The sequence below is a fragment of the Eleutherodactylus coqui genome, chromosome 10 (assembly GCF_035609145.1).
Source record: "Eleutherodactylus coqui strain aEleCoq1 chromosome 10, aEleCoq1.hap1, whole genome shotgun sequence".
NCBI lineage: Eukaryota > Metazoa > Chordata > Amphibia > Anura > Eleutherodactylidae > Eleutherodactylus > Eleutherodactylus coqui.
The window spans coordinates 53,692,146-53,711,836 of NC_089846.1; the positions used below are offsets into that span (position 1 = coordinate 53,692,146).

The window sequence follows — 19,691 nt, forward strand, 5'->3', positions numbered from 1 at the left end:
TACCAGCCGAGGAACTGCAGCATCCCGGCTGGTAATCACCTTTAGGCTGGGTTCACACAGGGCGTATTCCCGTCGGAAATCTCGCGGTTTGGCCGCAGCAAAAACCGCTAGATTTCCGCCAGGAGAACCGCCACGGTTTAAGCCGCGGCGGCTTTGAAGCGGCCCGGCCGCTTGCTTTTCCGTTGCGGCCGGCGCTCCATAGAGGAGAGCGCGGCCGCGACGAAAATAAACAAAAAAAAAAAGTAAATAGACATGCTGCATCTTTTGAAACCGCGGCTGCGGCCGCCGCAGCCGCGGTTTCAACCGGATTTACCGCAGCGGATTGGCTGTCCCGTGTGGACGAGGTTTCTGAGAAATCTCGTCCACATGGCTGGCTAATCCCGAGATTAGCGGCTGCGGGCGGATTTGCCGCAAATCCGCCCTGTGTGAACCCAGCCTTATGGTGACCCGACTTCCCGAAAGTGGGACAAAAGGCTGTCCCGCTTAGAGACCTTGTGGACAGCGGGACTGTTCCACCTAAGGGTGACTACCCACTAGCGTTTTTTTTCTGCTGTGAATTCGCTGCGTTTTTTTTCCAAATGTCAATGGGACTTTCTAATGCTAAAAATGCAAAGTTGCGTTGCGTTGCGTTTTTTAACATTAGGAAGTCCCGTTGATAATTAGAAAAAAAACACAGCGAATTAGCAGCGGAAAAAAAACGCTAGTGGGTAGTCACCATTAATCACGACAATCACATTCTTCTCTACTGGAGAACACGGTACCATATTCTTTCTATATATCGGTTATTCGTCCAGCTTTGAGGAAACAGATTATATAGGATTTGAACTAGGTCTATAACTGGAGACCCTCTGGGTGAGTACCCCCTGCCACCACTAGATGGCAGCACCGCGATGGGATTGTAGTACAGTTCCGGAGTAACTGAAGGTCACGGAGTGTGCAGACAGCATGGAGGCGGCCGCCGACCCCGAGCTGCAGAGTTTTATAGAAGCGGAGACGCAGAAGCAGCGCTTCCAGGGCCTGGTGCACCAGCTGACCGAGCTGTGCTGGGTACTTACTGGCGGGGGGTAGCCGGGCACAGGGTGGGGTAAGGGGGCAGCTGCCCCGTGGTGGAGGCTTCTCTCCTGCAGCCGGGAACTGTAACCCCCTCACTGCCGGAGAGGTGACCGCGCTGGGGACAGCTAGTTACTGATGTGCGGCTGCTACAGTCAGCAATTATTAGGAGAGCAGCTGAGCATTATTCCGGTGAGGGGCCCATTATTACTGTGGGGGACCTCGGACAGACGACGGCTCAGGGACCTTCTGCAGTGACCGGAAGCACGTTGTGTTACTTGTAGAGTCGTGTGGATCTTTACGTTGGGCAATGGATCCAGCCGTCCAGACGCACTGCAGCACTCCGGGAAATCTGCTGGGTAACCCGTGGGGTTTAATGTGGAATTAAAAATGGCTTTCAGCGGACTGCTGCTGCACATCAAACCCGCAGTTAGCCCTGTGGGCTGTGGTGCAACTTAATGGGTGCGTCCTGGCAGAATAGTCCGTGTGTACACCTCCTCACTGACGGGTCACCGCTCCTGTTAGGAAAGGGTTACAGTCTGTAGCTTCAAGAATCCATTTCCATGGTTTGTATATAACACATCACTGGCATGAGCGCTGCATGACTAAAAACGGTGACAGCTGGTATTGGCACTGCTGCTTTCCACTACAGAAGTTCCCAATGTGTACTGTAAGTAGGGGAAAAAATCAATACTTACCTATTCCTTTCCCGTTTAGTCTTCTTGCCGCATCTTCTCCTGGCTCGCCCGGGTCACCTCCCTTCCAGCTGGCCGTCCATTCTCGGCAGTCTCCTTCCTGCAGGTCAGTGTAGGCTATATCACTAGTGACATAGCGTTCACTGCCTAGCAGGGAATGCCGAATCCTATACCAGGTTATTGCCAAGACTGCGCCTGCGCACTGTCTCACAGCAATAGTATATGAACACTCGCAGTGAGACAGTGCGCAGGCGCAGTCTTGGCAATAACCCGGTATAGGATTCGGCATTCCCTGCTAGGCAGTGAACGTTATGTCACTAGTGATGTAGCCTACACTGACCTGCAGGAAGCAGAATGCCGAGAATGGATGGCCAGCTGGAGGGGAGGTGACCCGGGGGACTGTGGGAGCCAGGAGAAAATGCGGTAAGAAGACTAATGCGGGAGGAATAGGTAAGTATTTTTTTTCCCTCTAATGACAAAACCCATTTAAATGTTGTGAACAACTTTTTTTTTGGGGGGGGGGGGGGGAGAATTTTTTCCAAATTAAAATTAAATTTTCCTGCCAATTATTCTAGCTATAGGGTTTTATTAGGAATTCTACGTATCGCTGTATATAAATACCGCAGTCCAGGGGCGCTCTCACGCATGCTTTATACCGTGGTGTTTTGTACGCCTCGGTAATCTCGGGATAACGCTCCCATTAATTTTCATGGGGCCTCGCAGGCATACGCTTGGTCATGGCGCTATCTAGCGCAGTGATTTTTGAGCATTGTCTGCTGTATTTTGCCATGTGTAGCGCACCTCATCACCATGATGGGGTGCGCTAAAAACCGCTACTGGACGCAGTCCGAAGGCAAAGTAAATCGGCGGCAAATCGAAATCACAGTGTTTTGATGAGCGCATGTGTGAGAGTGGCCTAAGGGTCCTTTTAGATGAGCCAAGTTCTTGGCCCAATGATCACCAGTCTGAGAATTTTTACACACTTTTAACAATATTGAGGGTACATATTGTGTATTGTTTAACCCTTATTAGCCCAGGTAGACAGCAGCTAGAAATTGCTGCCCCTTACAGTAGTGAATGGGCTCCGCCTGAGAAAGAGCCCTCAACTCGCCTTCTAGATGGGGCGCCCCTGGTTGTATGGTGCCTCCGTACAGTGAATGGCCTGCCTGCAACTCATTAACTGGCTTTACTTACATTTTACAGAACATCTGTAATTGACTAACTCCTCAGCGAACTATATATTTAATATGTTGGCCACTTAAAGGGGTTGTCTCAGTTATGAAAGGGCAGCCTACGGGGTCTCCCATGGTGTAAAATAACAAAATGGCTAATACTATGGAGGCTGTGATAGTACGGTACATAAAGTATAATCTACAAAAATATGGAAAAAAATGTATGCCATATCACCCAGCTTTATTTGACCATTTGATACGCCTATGCATGAGTGGTTAATATTAAAGGGGATGTGCCAAGAACACAAACCCCATACATAATAGGGGTTGCATTAACACCGTAGAGTGGATTCCCCTGCTTGGGATACCCCCTTTATGAGCCAGAACCATCCTGGTGGATCTTGAGTCATTGCAGTATTACATCGATAGCCGTTCATCTGAATGGCTGCCATGTAATATTATAATTGTTTACATCTGGACAACCCCTTTAACCCCTTCATGACATGGTCTATTTTGGGCTTAAGGACGCAAGGATTTTTGGCGGATTTTCTTCTCCATTTATCAAAAGCCATAATTTTTTTATTTTTCTGTCGACGCAGCCGTATGAGGGCTTGTTTTTTGCGTGGCGAACTGTAGTTTTTATCGGTGTCCTTTTTTGGGTACATAGACTATATTGTAAAACTTAAATTATTTTTTTATGATAGCAGGGAGAGAAAACTCATCAATTTTTATTTTCACAGCGTTAATCATGCAGCATAAATAAGACATTCAATTTTTTCTGCGGACCGGTACGGTTACAATGATACCAAAATTCTTACTTTTTTTCAGGTTTTTCCACTTTTCTGCAATAAAACCCCTTTTTTTGGAAATCTTTTTTTTTTCTAAATCGCCGCATTCAAAGTCCTGTAACTTTTTTATTTTTTTATGTACGGAGCTCTATGAGGGCTTATTTTTTGCGAGAGGAGCTGTAGTTTTTATTGGTACCATTTTGGGGGTACATACGGCTTTTTTGATCACTTATTGCATTTTTTTAGCGTTTCTTTTTACGCTTTTTTCCGTGCGCAGTCAAAAGCATGTGCAACTTATTGTATGCGTCGTTACAGACGCGACAATACCAAATATGTGGGGTTTTAATTTTTTTTATGCTAATCTGAGAAAAAGCATGAAAAAAGGTTTTTTTCCTTTTTTTTTTTTTAATTCATTTTTTTAATCTTTCTTTTTTTTTTTTTACAACATTTGTGTCCCTCTGGGGGACTTTCACCCCAGTATTGCCCATCGCTGTGATAAGGCATGGCAGGTCTACTGCCCTGCCATGCCTTATCGCTTATACAGCGATCTCAGGCACTTGCAACACAGGACGCCAGTGTCTGGCGTCCTGTTGCCATGGCGACAGGCCGGGCTCTCGCGATAACATCGCGAGAGCCGGTTGAAGACACAGAGGGAACGCGCTCCCTCTGTGAACTCTTTCCCTGCCGCTATCTACTTAGATCGCAGCAGGGAAGGGTTTAACAGCGGGACATCGGCTGTGACTGACAGCTGGCTTCTGCTGCGGGATAGTGCGGGATCGTATGTGATCCCGCGCTATCCACAGGACGTAAACTTACGCCCTGGAGCGGGAAGGGGTTAAATCTACATGGGGCTGTGTCACAGTTGTCTGAGGCATATTTCACTGCTGTGTCTTTCCCCTTGGGTTATCACCAGGGATTTGTATTTAGTAATACAGTGCTATCAATGTAAAACTTAGTAAAAGATGAATTTTTTTCTTTGTGTGTTTTCCATTTTCCAGGACAAATGTATGGAGAAACCCGGGCCGAAGCTGGATGCCCGATGTGAGGGCTGTTTTGTGAACTGTGTGGAGAGATTTATAGACACGAGCCAATTTATACTGAACCGATTAGAACAGACTCAAAAAACAAGGGACCCCTTTTCAAGAAGTCTTACAGACTGAGGATGAAACTTTATTTTCCAACTGCTAAGTCTTGAAGATCATGCCTGTCGTACCGGGGAGTCCTTGTCCGGGGCGGTCCAGTCTAAGATGACACAAGTTGCTTATCTTTGCGGACTGCTTATTGTTTCCTGGAAAACCTTGGAGATGTTGGCGTTCGTCAAAACTTCCCAGATGAAACTTTAAAAAGTCTTAAGATTTCTCAAGGAACATGAGATGATTCACAAGAGGATACAACTGAATGTCTAACGTCTATCTTCACATTTATTTATGACATTTCATTAAACAGAATTGTGATTGTATTTGCTTGTGTTTCTTTTTAACTTTCAGAGCACGTAGCAAATGTTTTACAAGTTATGGAGGCTAGATTCACCCAATGGAGACAAAATTCTGTCAGATTATGGAAATATGCGCAACACTATTTTTTACTTTAATAGCAGTGGTATAGGGAGTGGGTTCCATTGGTGTTATTGGTACTAGCCAAGCCAGAAACCTGCACACCGAAACAGCTGTCTGTGTATGGGGTTCTGGCTTTGGCTCACTATTCCCAGTCATTGTTACAAGGCTTGTTTAAAAAGTCTGACATTGACTTGCAGGAATGCTGCCTTCCAATAGGGGGTGCTGTAGAGGTATTTTTTCATTTGCATATTTCCCAGAGGTGCATGGTTGGCCTTCTAAGTCTTCTCATACCTGCTTGGTGCTCTCCCTAAGGAGAAACAATACCCTTCCTGACCCTGGTGAAAGTCATATGACGGATCCGGCACTGCCATTGTTGGAGTCAAGAAGTGGACTCTACAATAAAAGAGATGCCTTCCAGGCACAGAACTCCGAAGACGACATAGATGCGGAATGATCAGTTATGTAATCAATATCTCCAGCAACAATGTATTTTGAGTAACAGAGTCCTCTTTGTCAAGCTACAGGTTCTGTCTCTGTTACTTGAAGAAGATGACCCTGCTCCTTGAAACACACTGTGGATACATTGTCCTAGGACATCTGTGCCTGGAAAGTCTCTTGTGTAATTCACTTCTGGCCTCTATGGTCCAGTGGGAGGAGGAAGATCCAAGGAGCTATGGAGACTGGAGGCATGTGATGTGTGAGGTCCCCTATTAAAGAGATGGGGAGAGGAGAAAGAACCACTTGTCCATAGTAATGGGGTCACACAAGTAGGGGGCAAATACCAGAAGCGTGACAAATCGCTGCATGTGAAACTGGAAGTATCTGAGCTACCAAACTAGTGTCTATAGCTTACAGATCTTTCTGCATGTCCATCATTGGCACACTTAAAGATCTGAAAACCTCTTTGAAGCCCAAGCACCCAACAGCCATTAAAGGGGTTGTCCCGCGCCGAAACGAAGAAGACCCGGACTGCGCAAGCGCGTCTAATTTGGCCATTAGACGCCGAAAATTAGGCGGCTCCATGGAAACGAGGACGCTAGCAACGGAGCAGGTAAGTGAATAACTTCTTATAACTTCTGTATGGCTCATAATTAATGCACAATGTACATTACAAAGTGCATTAATATGGCCATACAGAAGTGTATAGACCCACTTGCTGCCGCGGGACAACCCCTTTAAAGATGTTTTCTTGGCACAAAGGACGGCTAAAACTGTTGTCTGTGGGTTCAGAGGAGTGTGCACTTTTTCCGGGGCAAGGGACTCTTTTTTTTATTTTTACAGATTTCCTTTTATTGTTATTTACCTACATTTTATTAGATTAGGTTATTGATATCACATGGGTTTGCGGGCCAACTCTTGGCACCCCTGATGATCAGCCGTGTGAAGGGCCCAAGGCACTTGCATGAGCGCTACGCCCTCTTTAATATTTTCCTTGGCTTGTGGTTTGGTTTGCACGGGGTTGCCAGTTTCTCAGAAATTTCTGGACAGTCTGTAAAATTGAGCGAATTTTCCCAGTGTCCGTAAAAAAAAAAAAAATAGATGTGCCTGTGAATTCTCTTTCAGGCTGTGGGTTATTATAACAGTAATTATCATGTTATCGGTCACAGTAAATGCTAGTAAGGAGTTAATATCAGTATCTGACTCATAGACATGTATAGCTTATAATCTTTATCATTCATTACGGTTTGAGTAAAAAATTCAAGTTGGCAACCGTGACTCAGAGTATTGCAGTTTTATAGCAGCAGTTCTGAGTATTGCAGCACTATCCCATTCACTTGCAGACGCATCAATGACGCTTGGTCATGAAAGGGTCACACATTCTCTCCCTCCCATGTTTATGCCATATGAGCCCCTCACCTATCCAGGTGGCAACATTTCTGGAAAGGAGGCTTTCCTATCCTCCGGCTCTGCCGAGAATATCATCTGCCAGGACCTGGTGGTCAAGCACAGATGCCCACACTACCCCTGAAGAAGCCCATCGCTGTTACTTCTGTGGGTGGGAGCTTCTGTCTGATGTCATCAGGTTTGTAACTGTCTATGGATCTGGCCATTGCACTACAATCTGAACATTATGTACATTCATAGCGGCTTCCCATCAGCTGATTGGCAGGTCCTGACTGGCGGAATCCCAACCATCTGCTGTCGGTAACCTAGTCAAGGTCATCAAGTTTTACCCATCACCCCCCCCCCCCCCACCCCCACACACACACACACACACACACACACACACACACACACACACACACTCTCACACAGGTTGTACCCTGCACCTCCCTCTGCTCACACACAGGCTGCACCCCAATATGCTGACCAACTCACACATTGCACCCCTATGCAACCTCCTTCTGTCACACGCAGGGTGCAGCCCATGGCCCCCTTCTCACACAGCTAGCAACCTTTAACACTATTCATCCCCTCGCTGTCACACACACGGTGCAGGCCATGACCCCCACACAAATAACACCCCAGCAGCACCATGCATACCTTGCACTTTTACATCATTCAGACCCTGTTAAGGCCTCATGTCCACTTGCAGGCACGGATTCCATCTGCTGAATTCCGCAGCGGAATCCAGCCGTGTCCACAGACATGGTCAGGAAAATACATTTCCTTACCTGTCCAGATCCAGCGCGGGTCTCCTCTGTGCCGGCTGGATCTTCTTTCTTCAGCACGACGGGTGTGTCCGGCTGTGCCATAGGCATGTGCAGTGCAATGTTTTCTTTTTTAAGGCCGCCTGCAGACGAGCGGGTCGGATCCGGCAGCGAGAATTCTCGCCGCGCGATCCGACCCGAGCGCCTGCAGGGACGAGCGCGTACTCTCCCGCGCCTGGCGGCCCCGGCTCTTTCATGTGCCGGCTGCCGCGCAGCCGGCGCATGCGCAGACCGGAGCCGGCGGCCGGGTGAGTGCGTGCCCCGCAGAAAATTAGGACATGCCGCGGTTTGTTTGCAGCGAGAGATTTCGCGCGGGCAAACCGCAGCCGTCTGCATAGGAGTGCGTATTTTAATGCACTCCTATGCAAACTTTCAGTCCGCTCGTGTGCAGGCGGCCTAAGTCTCCTGCTTTCCCACAGATCTGTGGCACATCCACAGTGTCAGATGCAGACGGGCCGCGGATCAGACGGCTTCCATTGACTTCAATAGAAGCTGTCCCTGTGTGATCCGCAGAAAAACGGAGCATGCTGCGGACGCTAATGCATCCCCTATGGGCGGCTTGATTTGCGGATCTCCTGCACAGGTTTCACAAATCAAATCCGCCTGTGGAGGGCAGAGGTTATATGCAGCCAGGCTGGCGGGAATGTGCATGTGCGCACAGGAGCTGTTGGGAGATGACCCATCACGGAGCACCGAAACAACGGAGGGAAGAAACACAATGTGATTAGGGGAGGTTGCTTTGTTATTTTTTTAACTTTTCTCTTTCCCCAGGTTAGACTGTACAGGGGTACAGGGATTTTTTTTTTATTTTGCTGACAGAACCCCGTCACTAATGGGTTAATGTAGCACATCCTTTTACCCATAAGCCTCGTCAACACCTCACTCTGTGCCGCATATTAGCCTTTTACTCCCCACTTCTACACGAGCCAACCTGCCCACCCCACATGCACTTTCCAACTGCTCTCCCTGTCGTAGACACGACCCCTGTGCCTTTAAATCTTCTTACCAAACGCTCATAGCCCGCCTCTGCTAGAGTCATATGACCGAGGAGTGTCACGTGACCTTCTGCTCTCATAACTCCTTCCCTCATTCTAGCAACTTCATTCTAGCCTCTTACTTCTTGGTTGGCACATTCTCTCTTCCTGAACTGGTTGGCAAGAGTGACGGCCTACGTGAGGTCACGTGATAGATTCTGCTTTGCTGATTGGACGGAGATCACGTTTCCGGTGTCTGTGTGTTTTGGTGAGATTCTCGGCTACAAGGTACAGTGAGTGGAGCGTCTTGTGTTGCTCGTCTGTGTCTTGTGTGTCTGTGAGCTCCGGCTGACCGTGGGGGGATGTTCTCGGCGTGGGCCGTAAATGTAGATAATGACCGGGCACGGAATGGCGACAGCACTATGGAGAATATGATTAGTCTGTCTTTGCACAAGCGTAAGCGTATTTGCGCGCACCTGAGTGTGCTTGTCTGCGCATATGCAGGCTGGCAAACTTGCCAGATTTGCGCGGCTCCGCGGACGAGGTCTGGTACGTGTGCGGCCCACGCTGAAATCCATGTCCGACCCAAAGACCGTCTGTAAATGCCGGTGAATGGGGTTTGCGCCATTTCATGGATGTGCATCAAAAACTGCAAGGATATCAATGCACGATGCAGAAAAACAAAGCGGGGTGCGAGCGCGTGCGGATGGGCCGGGGATCCTCTGGGGGTTTTAAAGTATCTATGGCAGAAATCCGAATCTAACACCTGGATGCCCCAAAGATGCCCTGCGGATCCTCCGGAGGTTCAGCCCCGTTATGTACATAAGTGACGTCACTAATCTATTTCTGCACGGGATGTTTTTGATGCTGCGATACATTTTACGCGCACAAATCCGCGAGTGCGAGGGAGACTTAAGTGACCCATTCCTTATAAACTGCGGACTAAAACGCGAAGGATTAGCTGTGGACGGTGGGGCCGGCCTCCGGGCATATCTGCAGGGCATCCAACGGACTGCCTCACATTCTGATATTCTACATATGGAATGCTTGTGGCAAGTCCGTGACGTGTGACCCGGCACTCTGGGAGTCAATGACCCTTAAGACCCTTTTGCGTGAAACGACTATCATTCCATTTATCAATGGTTCGTGCAAAACGGACCGCTAATTGTTGGGTGTAACGAGACCCGGAGGCTGACGGCGAACGGTAATTCATTCGCTTATCGTTCGGTTTAGGAAGGCATAAAAATCAAACGCTGATCGGCCTCTGCGAACAGGCAGTCACTCATCTATGAACTACTGCCTGTTTACTGTGACTTGGGCTGATCTCATACACGCCGCGCCATTTTATGAATGTTTCTGACAGCTGATTTCTAACGCACCCCATCACTGGGATTGGGGATGAGGTGCGTTAAAAAAAACACGAAAATAGAGCAGACAGCGCTCAAAAATGTCAGCGTTAGGGACGCCTCATTCGAGCGCTGGTTTGTGAGGCCCCATTGAAATCTATGACAGCATTGTACCGCGGTGTTTGGGACGCAGCGCTAATCACGGTAAAAAGTGTCCTGTTTAAAAGCGGCCTGCAGCGATCCCCGGCGCTCCGCCTCCATTCACTGAAGATCATCACTGCTGTGTGAAATCACAGGAGCAAGAATTGCCCCATATAAAAGGACCCGAAGGCTGGGTTCACACAGGGTGTATTCCCGCCGGAAATCCCGCGGTCTGGCCGCAGCAAAAACCGCGCGATTTCCGCCGGGAGAACCGCCGCGGACAAACGCGCGGCGGCTTTGAAGCGGTTGGCCGCTCGCTCTTCCACTGCAGCCGGTGCTCCCATAGAGGAGAGCGCGGCCGCGGCGGAAAGAAAAGATAAATAGACATGCTGCATTTTCTGAAGCCGCGGCTGCGGTTGCCGCAGTTCCAGCCTGACTTACCGCAGCGGATTGGACGTCCCGTATGGACGAGATTTCTGAGAGATCTCATCCACATGGCTGGCTAATCCCGAGATTAGCGTCCGCAGGTGGATTTGCCGCGGCGAAATTCCACACGGCATTTCCGCGGCAAATCCGCCCTGTGTGAACCCAGCCTAAGGCCGGATTCATATGCACAGGTTTCCGCAGCGTTTTGCATGCGCCGTACGCAGTGAATCTATTTCACTGGTTTCAATGCATTCGTTCACATAAGCCTATTATACAAGAAAACAATACCCAGCATGCTGTATTTTCTTGCGCATTTACCGGTGTCACACTGGTATAAGCATTTGCACAATGGGAGCTGTATATTTGGCGCATATTTGTCTTACTGTACTTTTTGTGCCCCGTATCATATTCAGTTGCGTGCGCAAAAGATCATGCAAGCGTGCTTCCATTCGTTGAAATGGACAATTAAAGGGGTTTTCCAGGGAAATACTATTGATGACCTATCATCGGGATAGGTCATTAATAGTTGATCGGTCGGTCCACCACTCGGGAGCCTGACCAATCAGCTGAGCGGGCACTTGCTGTCAGTGGCGCAATAACACAGAGGTTGAAGCAGAGGCCTCGATGCCGACTCTGTGTAGTGGCCGGCGCTTGTAACTGCAGGCACGGCTCTCATTGAAATCAAGTGGAACCGTGCCTGCAGTTACAAGCGCCGGCCACTACACTGAGGCTTCCGCTCTGACCTCTGTGTTGTTGCAATGCTGATTCTATACTGGAATGTCAGTAGATTTGCTTAATAAAGGAGCTTTCCCGGATCCGAAACGCGTTGCATGCCATATCCTTGGGCTCCCCTCCCTCCCTTGTCGCCAGTGCTTCGTTTGAAATAGTAATGCGAAAAAAGCGTTTAATAAGACAAAGACTCTCTTCTTTTGCCTGATTTCGGCCTTTTAGGGGGTCTCCATGAGGGCGACCTCCCACAGCAGTAAGTACATCTTTCTAAAACGTGACCCTAAGTTGGGCCGGCAGAAGTCTGTGCACTTGTTGCAGAAACAACCCCACTTCAATAAATAGAACTGATTTTCAGTTGCAGAAATTTCCGCAAGAGCCGACCACCGCCCGGACACAGCAGAAGTGCAATTTCCATTGTGTGAACTCTTTGGTGTTCCTGTATTGCTGTGGAATATTTCTGCTGCAGATCTCGCTATAAATCAAAAACCATCCATCCCCCAGAAGTTGTCAGGATCGAATAAAACTTTCTATGTGCGATCGTGGAAGCTTGTTGGCTGTAGAAGTTGGTGTCCCAGATGGTCCCATATATGTTCTATTGGCCATAAATCTGGCAACTGGGCAAAGTGTGACAATGATGTGGGGGCTTCCTGTGACCCCCTTGCTGTGTGCGGCCGAGCATTATCCTGCTGCCTCTTGGAAGCCGCCATGAGAGGAACACATGTGGCTGCAGGATGCCCTGAACATATCGCTGAGCTGTCATTGCCCCCACTACTAGGGGTGACCGACTGTTGTATGTGATGCCCCCCAGGCCACCACAACAGCAGTGGGGGCAGTGTGCCGCTCCACAGCAAAGGCAGGATTGAGGCGCTCACCCCGAGGTCTCCAGACACGAGCAAGGCCGTCATCGGTGCCCAAACTAAAGCTGGCTTTGTCATTGAAAACAACCCTTTTCCACTCTGTAATAGTCCAGGTTACTTGTTCATGACACCACTGCAAATTGAACCATTTCTAGGGCCTCGGCTGGCAAGACTGTTCATATAATCCCGCCACAACGCTAATTTGCATATCTGCCTGAGATGTAACTGCATGCCGGGTTTTGCAGCAAAGCGACAATCCAATATAAATCGACAACAGAATGAGCAGGCTGTGTACTGCAGCTCATATAATGTGCGCAGCTCGCTCTGTACTCCGCTGCCAATCTTAATTGCGCAAATCCGCCACATGTGAATCCACCATAACGGTGCCCATGTTGTTGCACTCTTGTGCTTGTACACTTGCAGTTCTGTGGAGTCATTAAATGGGTTACCTATTGCTGTACATTTCTTACCTAACGTGCAGAGTTGGATCCGCCACTTCTGGTTGTGCTCTGACAAGAGGTCACACGGTATTGCAGCCTCCATTGTCAGTGACCTAATAAGATAGGGCTAGGTCCTTACTGTCCGCTAGATCAATATCCACTGGTTGCCCAAAGGGAAAGGAGGAACACCACTGATCAACTATTGATGGCCCATTCTGAGGTTCGCTCATCAGTAGTGGAGTTCCTGAGAACCTCGTTAAAGGTATTCCGTGCCGTATAAGTTGGCATGTGGTTTCATATATAGTTTTTCACAATCGCTGTCTGCACGATATATCAAATGCACTGATTTTCGATGGTTCACTCACAGTTGCGGGTAGGAATTGTGGGTTCCGCAAGTGGGAGAAAAATCACAGCATGCTGTATTTTACCACGGATTCCGCAGGTATAAGCTCCATTGATCTCTATGGATGCGTTTGATCAGCAGTGCATACACAATTAACATTGCGGATTCGTATAGATGTTGCTAGAAGTCCAGATGGTCTTAAATGGTATAAAGAAGGCAGGAATTTGTGGTCAGACAATGCAGGATGGAGTCGGGGGGAGCAACACACTATCTAGCCTGCTGTCTGCAACCTCCGCTTGTTCTTCTGGGCTCTTCTTCCAAAAGGTGTTTTTTTTTTTTTAAATGGTGTATACTACTTCCAAAATAAGTAGTATAAACCTGCAGAGCCTGGAGAGCAGTATCAGAGCAGCACTTGCCATGACAGCACGAGAGAAAGTCGCCTGAGTGATGGGGGTGTATTTCCAGGCAGTTGGCCAAATTTCTGACATCATTCCCTGCTTGCGTTCATTCTTCCACATGGACAATACGCTGTCAAAAGCTGTACACCTATGCGGAAAACCACGTGCATACGCGGCCATGCACTCACTTCCGCGGTCGTACATAGGTCCTCCGCTGCCGACCTGTTCTTGTGACCCCGGCCTTATGCCCATATGGGCAGATTTGGGTTTAGAATTATCTGTTTTGAAACGTTTGTTTAATGTTTCCTTTATTTTCTCTTCCAGATACTGAAGAATAAGACAACGCAGAAATCGAGATGATGTCTACAAGTAAGGAATATATTACATGTATGAAAAATAAATGCATACTTGTTAGAGGGAACCTGTTAGGTACTACAAGAACCAGGAACAAAGCTATGGCGCTCATAGGACTGGGAACAAGTACCAGGGGTATGCTTCGTATATAGAGAGGAGCGAGTTTACTCGATAAGGCATACTACTTGAGCGAGTAGTGCCGTAGTCGAGAACCTGCCCGCTCGTCTCTAAAGATTCGGCAGCGGGGGAGAGCGGGGAGGAACAGAGGGGAGATCTCTCTCCCTCTCCCCCCTCCCCCTTGCTCACTCCCGCAACTCGCCTGTCACCCACGCCGGCAGCCGAATCTTTAGACACGAGCGGGCAGATACTCGACTAAGGCACTACTCGCTCAAGTAGTATGCCTTATCGAGTATGCTCGCTCATCTCTATTTGTATACTTACCCAGCTGCCTGTTCCCGTGCTGTCACCAGTGGAAGTCGGCGCTCCTGACTTCAGTCAGTGTGCGGGGACTCCCATAGAGAACAGTAGCCATTTTTCCTTGAGACTGTAAGGCTGTGGTCCTACTGGGCATAAATCCCATGGAAATCTCACCGAAATGACCGCAGCGGGACCGTACATACATTCTGTGAGATTTCCGTGGCAGAAAGGTAGCTTCAGGACCCAGGTTTTGAAGCGGCTTCACTGCCTGTATTCTTCTGTGGCTTTCTTTCCCCATAGAGTGGAGAGTGCCTACAGTGGAAACGGTGATGAAATTAACATGCCGTGGCTTTGAATTCCGCGTGGCATGTCAGCTTCCGTGTGGCTTGGCCACAATAACTTGTCCGCAATGTGTGGAAATTTCGCAGCAATTCCGCCCCGTGTGAACCCAGCCTAAATGGTTAGGACAGGAGTGTTGAGATCTGGGGTGCTACACTTGCCTGCAGCCTCTGTTGTGCGGTGTTTCTGTGCACATCACAGATGCAAAAAGCACTGTAAACCCCTAAAAAGTGTTTTACGTTTGGGCTGTATGAGCCCGGCCTTGGGCTGAAAAAGACACATGCCCATCCAGTTTAGCCTATTATCCTGCAATGTTGATCCAGAGGAAGGCCAAACGCCCCCCATGAGGTAGAAGCCAATTATCCTCATTTTCTGACTCTAAATCTGGGAATCTGAATAATCCATGGATCACTGACCTCAGGCAGAGAGTTCCATAGTCTCACTGCTCTTACAGTAAAGAACCCCCTTCTATAGATGTAGAGGATGTCCTCTTGTTACAGTCACAGCACTGGGTATAAATAAAGTTCATCAAAACACTTGGTGCACATCGCTCTGAAGCACTCCTTACTTACACCAGCATAAAAAACGGCGGTCCAAGTAACTTGCCATCCTGGTGCTCTATAGATGGGCCATATTTTGTTTAGAAACGTAGTGCACTCCTTCCATGTTATGTGTGTCTCAGATGTCGACTTTAGCCAAATTGGCCTTATCTAAAATGTTCAATGAAAGGATCCCAGGACCCTCTTGTGGGAACCCTTCTGTATACGAATAAATGAATAGAAATAGCAGCACAAACTTTAAAAAAGTGTTTACATTATTCACGTTTGTGCTGCTAGTATTCTTACTAACATAATGTTTTTATGGGTCCTGAGATCATGTCATGTTGTTCTCCATTCAGATCTTATGTTCAGCTCTGCCCAGGGGGATCCTATTGGTCTCTTATTTCAATAGTTTTGTATAATGGCCAAGATATGTTTCATCCAGGGGTTTCATTTTCGGGATTTTAAACAGACACCTTGACAGGACCCCTGGGCAGAGTCAAAAACGAGGTGTGAATGGAGTCTTCTATTTTACCAAATATATCACCCAAGACAAACACATAGCAGAAAATGACCTTTTATATTCTTCTAAATAAGCTACAGGTATACAGTCAGCAAGATGAGCTGTCATCTCCTCTATTATAACTGTGTGACAGGAGCCTCTAATCATCATCAGTAACTGTGACAGGAGTGTCTGTATCCCCCTCTTAGCAGTGTCTGAGGTAGGGACCATGTAACATCAGCACACAGACTGAGAAACTGACTAGGAAATGAACATTTAAATCCAAGTAAATTTGACTGGCCAGAATTGAGATCACACGACCATCTAAGGAGAAAGAGGCCAGGAGTCTTGGTTAGAATAACCAACCAGGTTAACACACACTGTGTGTGTGTATATATGTATGTGTAATATATACACACACACAGGGGGTCTAGCTACTGTACATATTTAATGAGAACATTTTCATTGGTGTGGCCCTTTAATAAAATAAGTGTCATTATTGCCCATAGCATCCTATCAGGTCACTACGTTTTCAGCCTTTACTGGAAAAATAAAAGCTGGAATGTGATTGGTTGCTATTGTCAACAGTGATACATTTTGCGGATTTGTAGACCGGTCACTCAGTAAACAGCATTTTATTTCTTCCTTGCAGAACAAAAGACCTCGCGTAGCAAAGATGATGCTCCCCATGAATTAGAGAACCAGTATGTTTTGCGGCTTCCCCAGGTATGATGCTCGTGGCATTACATCGTTTGGTTTGGTATTGGACATTGTGCAAAATCTCACTATACACTTTAGCCTGCAAATGACAACGGGCTGCTATTATCAGCTTGGGTTCTTCATGGTTCCTATTACATCTATTTATGACAAATTTGTATTGAATCTTGTGAAAAAATGTTGTATGTCTTTTCTCCCGACACAGGATCACCTCCTGAGTTTCTTAAAGGGGTATTCCCAACTTAGCAAGTTATCACATATCAAAAGAATAGGGAATGACTTGCAATCGGTGGTGGTCCAACTGCTGTGACCTCCATTGATCCTGAGATATCACCCCTGGTGTGTCCTGAATTTTTGACTGTAGTGGCCATCACAACATTCTCTTCAATGGAATATCTCTGGTGGATCCATTGAAATGAATGGAGTGGCGGTGGTGTGCATGCTGCCATCGCTACCATAACTTTGTGACAGTGCCAGGGGTGAAACCCCCCGGTGGGACAAGTCGTTTAGAGCTGTTCAAAGTTATTCTTTGCTTAATGAAAAGTCACATAACTTTCCAATATGCTTCTTGTGTCAATTCCTCTATGTTGTCAAGATCTCTGCTTAATAACATAGTATGTATGGCCGAGAAAAGACATATGCCCATCCAGTTCGGCCTATTATCTCCCAATGTTGATCCAGCTTTCTGCTAATAAATGGGAACCTTCATTGTTTACACCCAGGTGATAAAAATCTGATCTGGTCACATGATCATAACTCGTTACATGACACATTTCTTATAACTGTAAGCGATCCTGCACTTGTTTATCAGTCACAGGACTAAAACTGATGCGCCGCAAGCTCAGCCAATCAGAGCCAGCGCTGGATGCACCAATTAGAGCCATTCATTGAATGGCCATGATTGGTTCATCGAGCGCTGGTTCTGATTGGTTCCTCAAGCGCTGGCTGGGCCAATCAGAGCAATCTCTTGCTGGAGGCGGGGACTTCAAACCCTGTCACTAATAAAAGATGCTCTGTCGGCAATGACAAGTGCCTGGCAGCCTGCCCAGAGTTTCAGAGAGCAGTGGCAGGGACCTGGACGGCACCAGCTAGGTGAGTATTGTGTTTTTTTTTTTTTTGTTTGTTTTTTAGTTAGTGCAGCTAGGGCTTGCGTTTAGAGCTGCCAAAAACCTGGTACCAAGTTGTGGCACGTTTTCAGCAGCGCTGAAACTGTTACCCATTCATTTCAATGGGCAACGCATGGCTGAAAACAGCCAAAGATAGAACAGCGTTGAAGACTCTGCCATTTGCTGCTTGTGTGAGCAGCCCCATTGAAATGAATGGGAGTCTTGTACAGCGTTTTGGACATACGGCTGCTGGGACGTATAGCTATTGTGGTACAGCAAAATGTCTTCTCTACAGTAAATGTCTTAATGTCATTTATTGTGGAAAATTTACATAATCAGTTAGGTATAGAAACCTTGCAGCGCCATAAAGATATGGCAGCTGTGGCTCTGCATGATCTCAAATTATTCTACATAGTGGGTCTACTGAGATACATACAGCACTGGCTGGATCCAATACCAAAGGCTGAAGAGGTTGTGCCACCTTATAAACTTATAGCCTATGCACGGGATAGGGGATAGCTTTATAATCGGTGGGGGTGCAACAGCTGCGACCCCCCCCCCCCCCCCCCCCCCTTGGATCCCGAGAATGAGATTCCAGTCTGTCCCGGAGTGAATGATGCGCAGGCGCGCTGTGGCTCCTTTCACCTTAATGACAGCGCCAAAGGTTGGCAAAGTGCTTGAACTGTGTAATCTCTGGCACTGTCATTGAATTGAATGTATTGGCAGTGTGCCTGCGCAACTTCCACTCCCTTTATTTGGGGACTGACTGGACCCCTGTTGGTGGGCTCGGTGGGAGTCCCAGCAGTCAGACCTCCACCAAGCATAAAGCTATCCACTTGATAGGGAATAACCGGTCATAGGGAGCTCCTTGCTGAAATTCCCCTGAGGAGCGATGGAAGGCTTCCACATCTTAATCTTTCTGACTTGCGGTACTGTTATGCTCTTCCAACAAAATTCATATAAGCGTTTCCTAGATCCACTATGGTTTGGTAGACTATGCTGAGCTACGGCAACCCATGTGTGCTTCTGCAAAATGTACCTTACGAGCTATAACTCCTCTTGGTGCCTTTTATTGCCATGACACCAATACCCGTGTTACTTTTTAAAAAATATTTTTATTCTTTTCTGCAGAAAATGTAGCCATCAGTGTATATGTTATAAGACTCGTGTTAAAGGGGCCACTCCGGTGAAGTTTTATTTATTTTATTCATTCGTTATGTAATTAGTGCCCTGGTATATATTAGTCGGCTAATATTAAATTGTTTACATATCCCTTACTTAGGTTTATATTCCTCTCAAAAAGTAGGTTTTTCAATCAGCATATTTCCTGTATGATGAACTCTACCTGCAAGCTTTTTAGAGGGGGACACAAACTTCTAGCATAGTTACTGCTCATAATTAAACCCTGCTGTCACACAGTGATAATGAAGGTTGTCACAGCTCATCTTCCTGTCTGTATACTGATGGTCTGTAGCTTACTTAGCAGAATATAGAAGGTAATGATAATCACAGTATTCTCCCAACAGGCAGAGATGGTACAATCTCTAGTTCCTCATGTGATGTGTTGAAGCATCGTGGGATTGATGGCACAGAAAAGTGAGTTAGAAAGCGGGGATAAATTTCAGCATCCGGAAAGTGTTTGCTAAGACTCAGTCACATGGAAGTGACTGTAATATACATAGAAGACTTCCAGAGTGTGACAGCCAATCATGTTTAGGGTGCAGGGATGGAAAAATGTGTTTTCGCTGGAGTGGCCCTTTAAAACTTTCATGTAATTATTACATCTCTGTGTACAAGGGCTTAATCAGACGACCGTATATCGGTCGGGTATTCACGCCGGCCGATTTACGGTGTCTCTCTCAGCAGGGGGAGGACGCTGGAAGAGCCGGGAGCAGTGGTCTGAGCTCCCGCCCCCTCTCTGCCTCCTCTCCACCCCTCTGCACTATTTGGAATGAAAGGAGGTGGGACGGGGAGGCTAAGTTCTGGGAATTAGCTCCACCCCCTTCCTGCCTTCCCTCATTGCAAATAGTGGAGAGAGGGTGGAGAGTTGGCGGAGAGGGGGCGGGAGCTCAGAGCCCTGCTCCCGGCTCTTCCAGCCTCCTCCCCCCTGCAGAGAGGGACGCCGTATATTGGCCAGCGTGAATACGCGGC

At 47.5% G+C, this 19,691-nt stretch overlaps 2 protein-coding genes across 2 annotated transcripts in view; both read left to right on the forward strand.

Annotated features, from left to right (window-relative positions):
- Positions 1 to 892: 892 nt before the first annotated feature.
- TIMM8A (translocase of inner mitochondrial membrane 8A) lies at positions 893 to 5,164 on the forward strand. The gene is made up of 2 exons (XM_066581010.1): positions 893 to 1,047; positions 4,704 to 5,164. Exons 1-2 carry the CDS (start codon positions 946 to 948, stop codon positions 4,863 to 4,865), a joined length of 264 nt encoding a protein of 87 aa, XP_066437107.1. The 5' UTR covers positions 893 to 945; the 3' UTR covers positions 4,866 to 5,164.
- Positions 5,165 to 9,110: 3,946 nt separating this feature from the next.
- Positions 9,111 to 19,691, forward strand: part of LOC136580433 (transcription initiation factor TFIID subunit 7-like) — a 28,586-nt gene continuing 18,005 nt past the window's right edge. The window contains exons 1-3 of the mRNA XM_066581012.1: positions 9,111 to 9,174; positions 13,891 to 13,935; positions 16,370 to 16,443. Coding sequence (XP_066437109.1) covers positions 13,923 to 13,935; positions 16,370 to 16,443 — 87 coding nt within the window. The 5' untranslated portion in view covers positions 9,111 to 9,174; positions 13,891 to 13,922. The remainder of the gene's footprint in view (positions 9,175 to 13,890; positions 13,936 to 16,369; positions 16,444 to 19,691) is intronic.

Bases quoted from the DNA above. Each gene is read 5' to 3' on its own strand.
- TIMM8A (XM_066581010.1), top strand. From the start codon at position 946: ATGGAGGCGGCCGCCGACCCCGAGCTGCAGAGTTTTATAGAAGCGGAG. The intron at 1,048-4,703 runs GTACTTACTGGC...TCCATTTTCCAG, and splicing joins AGCTGACCGAGCTGTGCTGG to GACAAATGTATGGAGAAACC.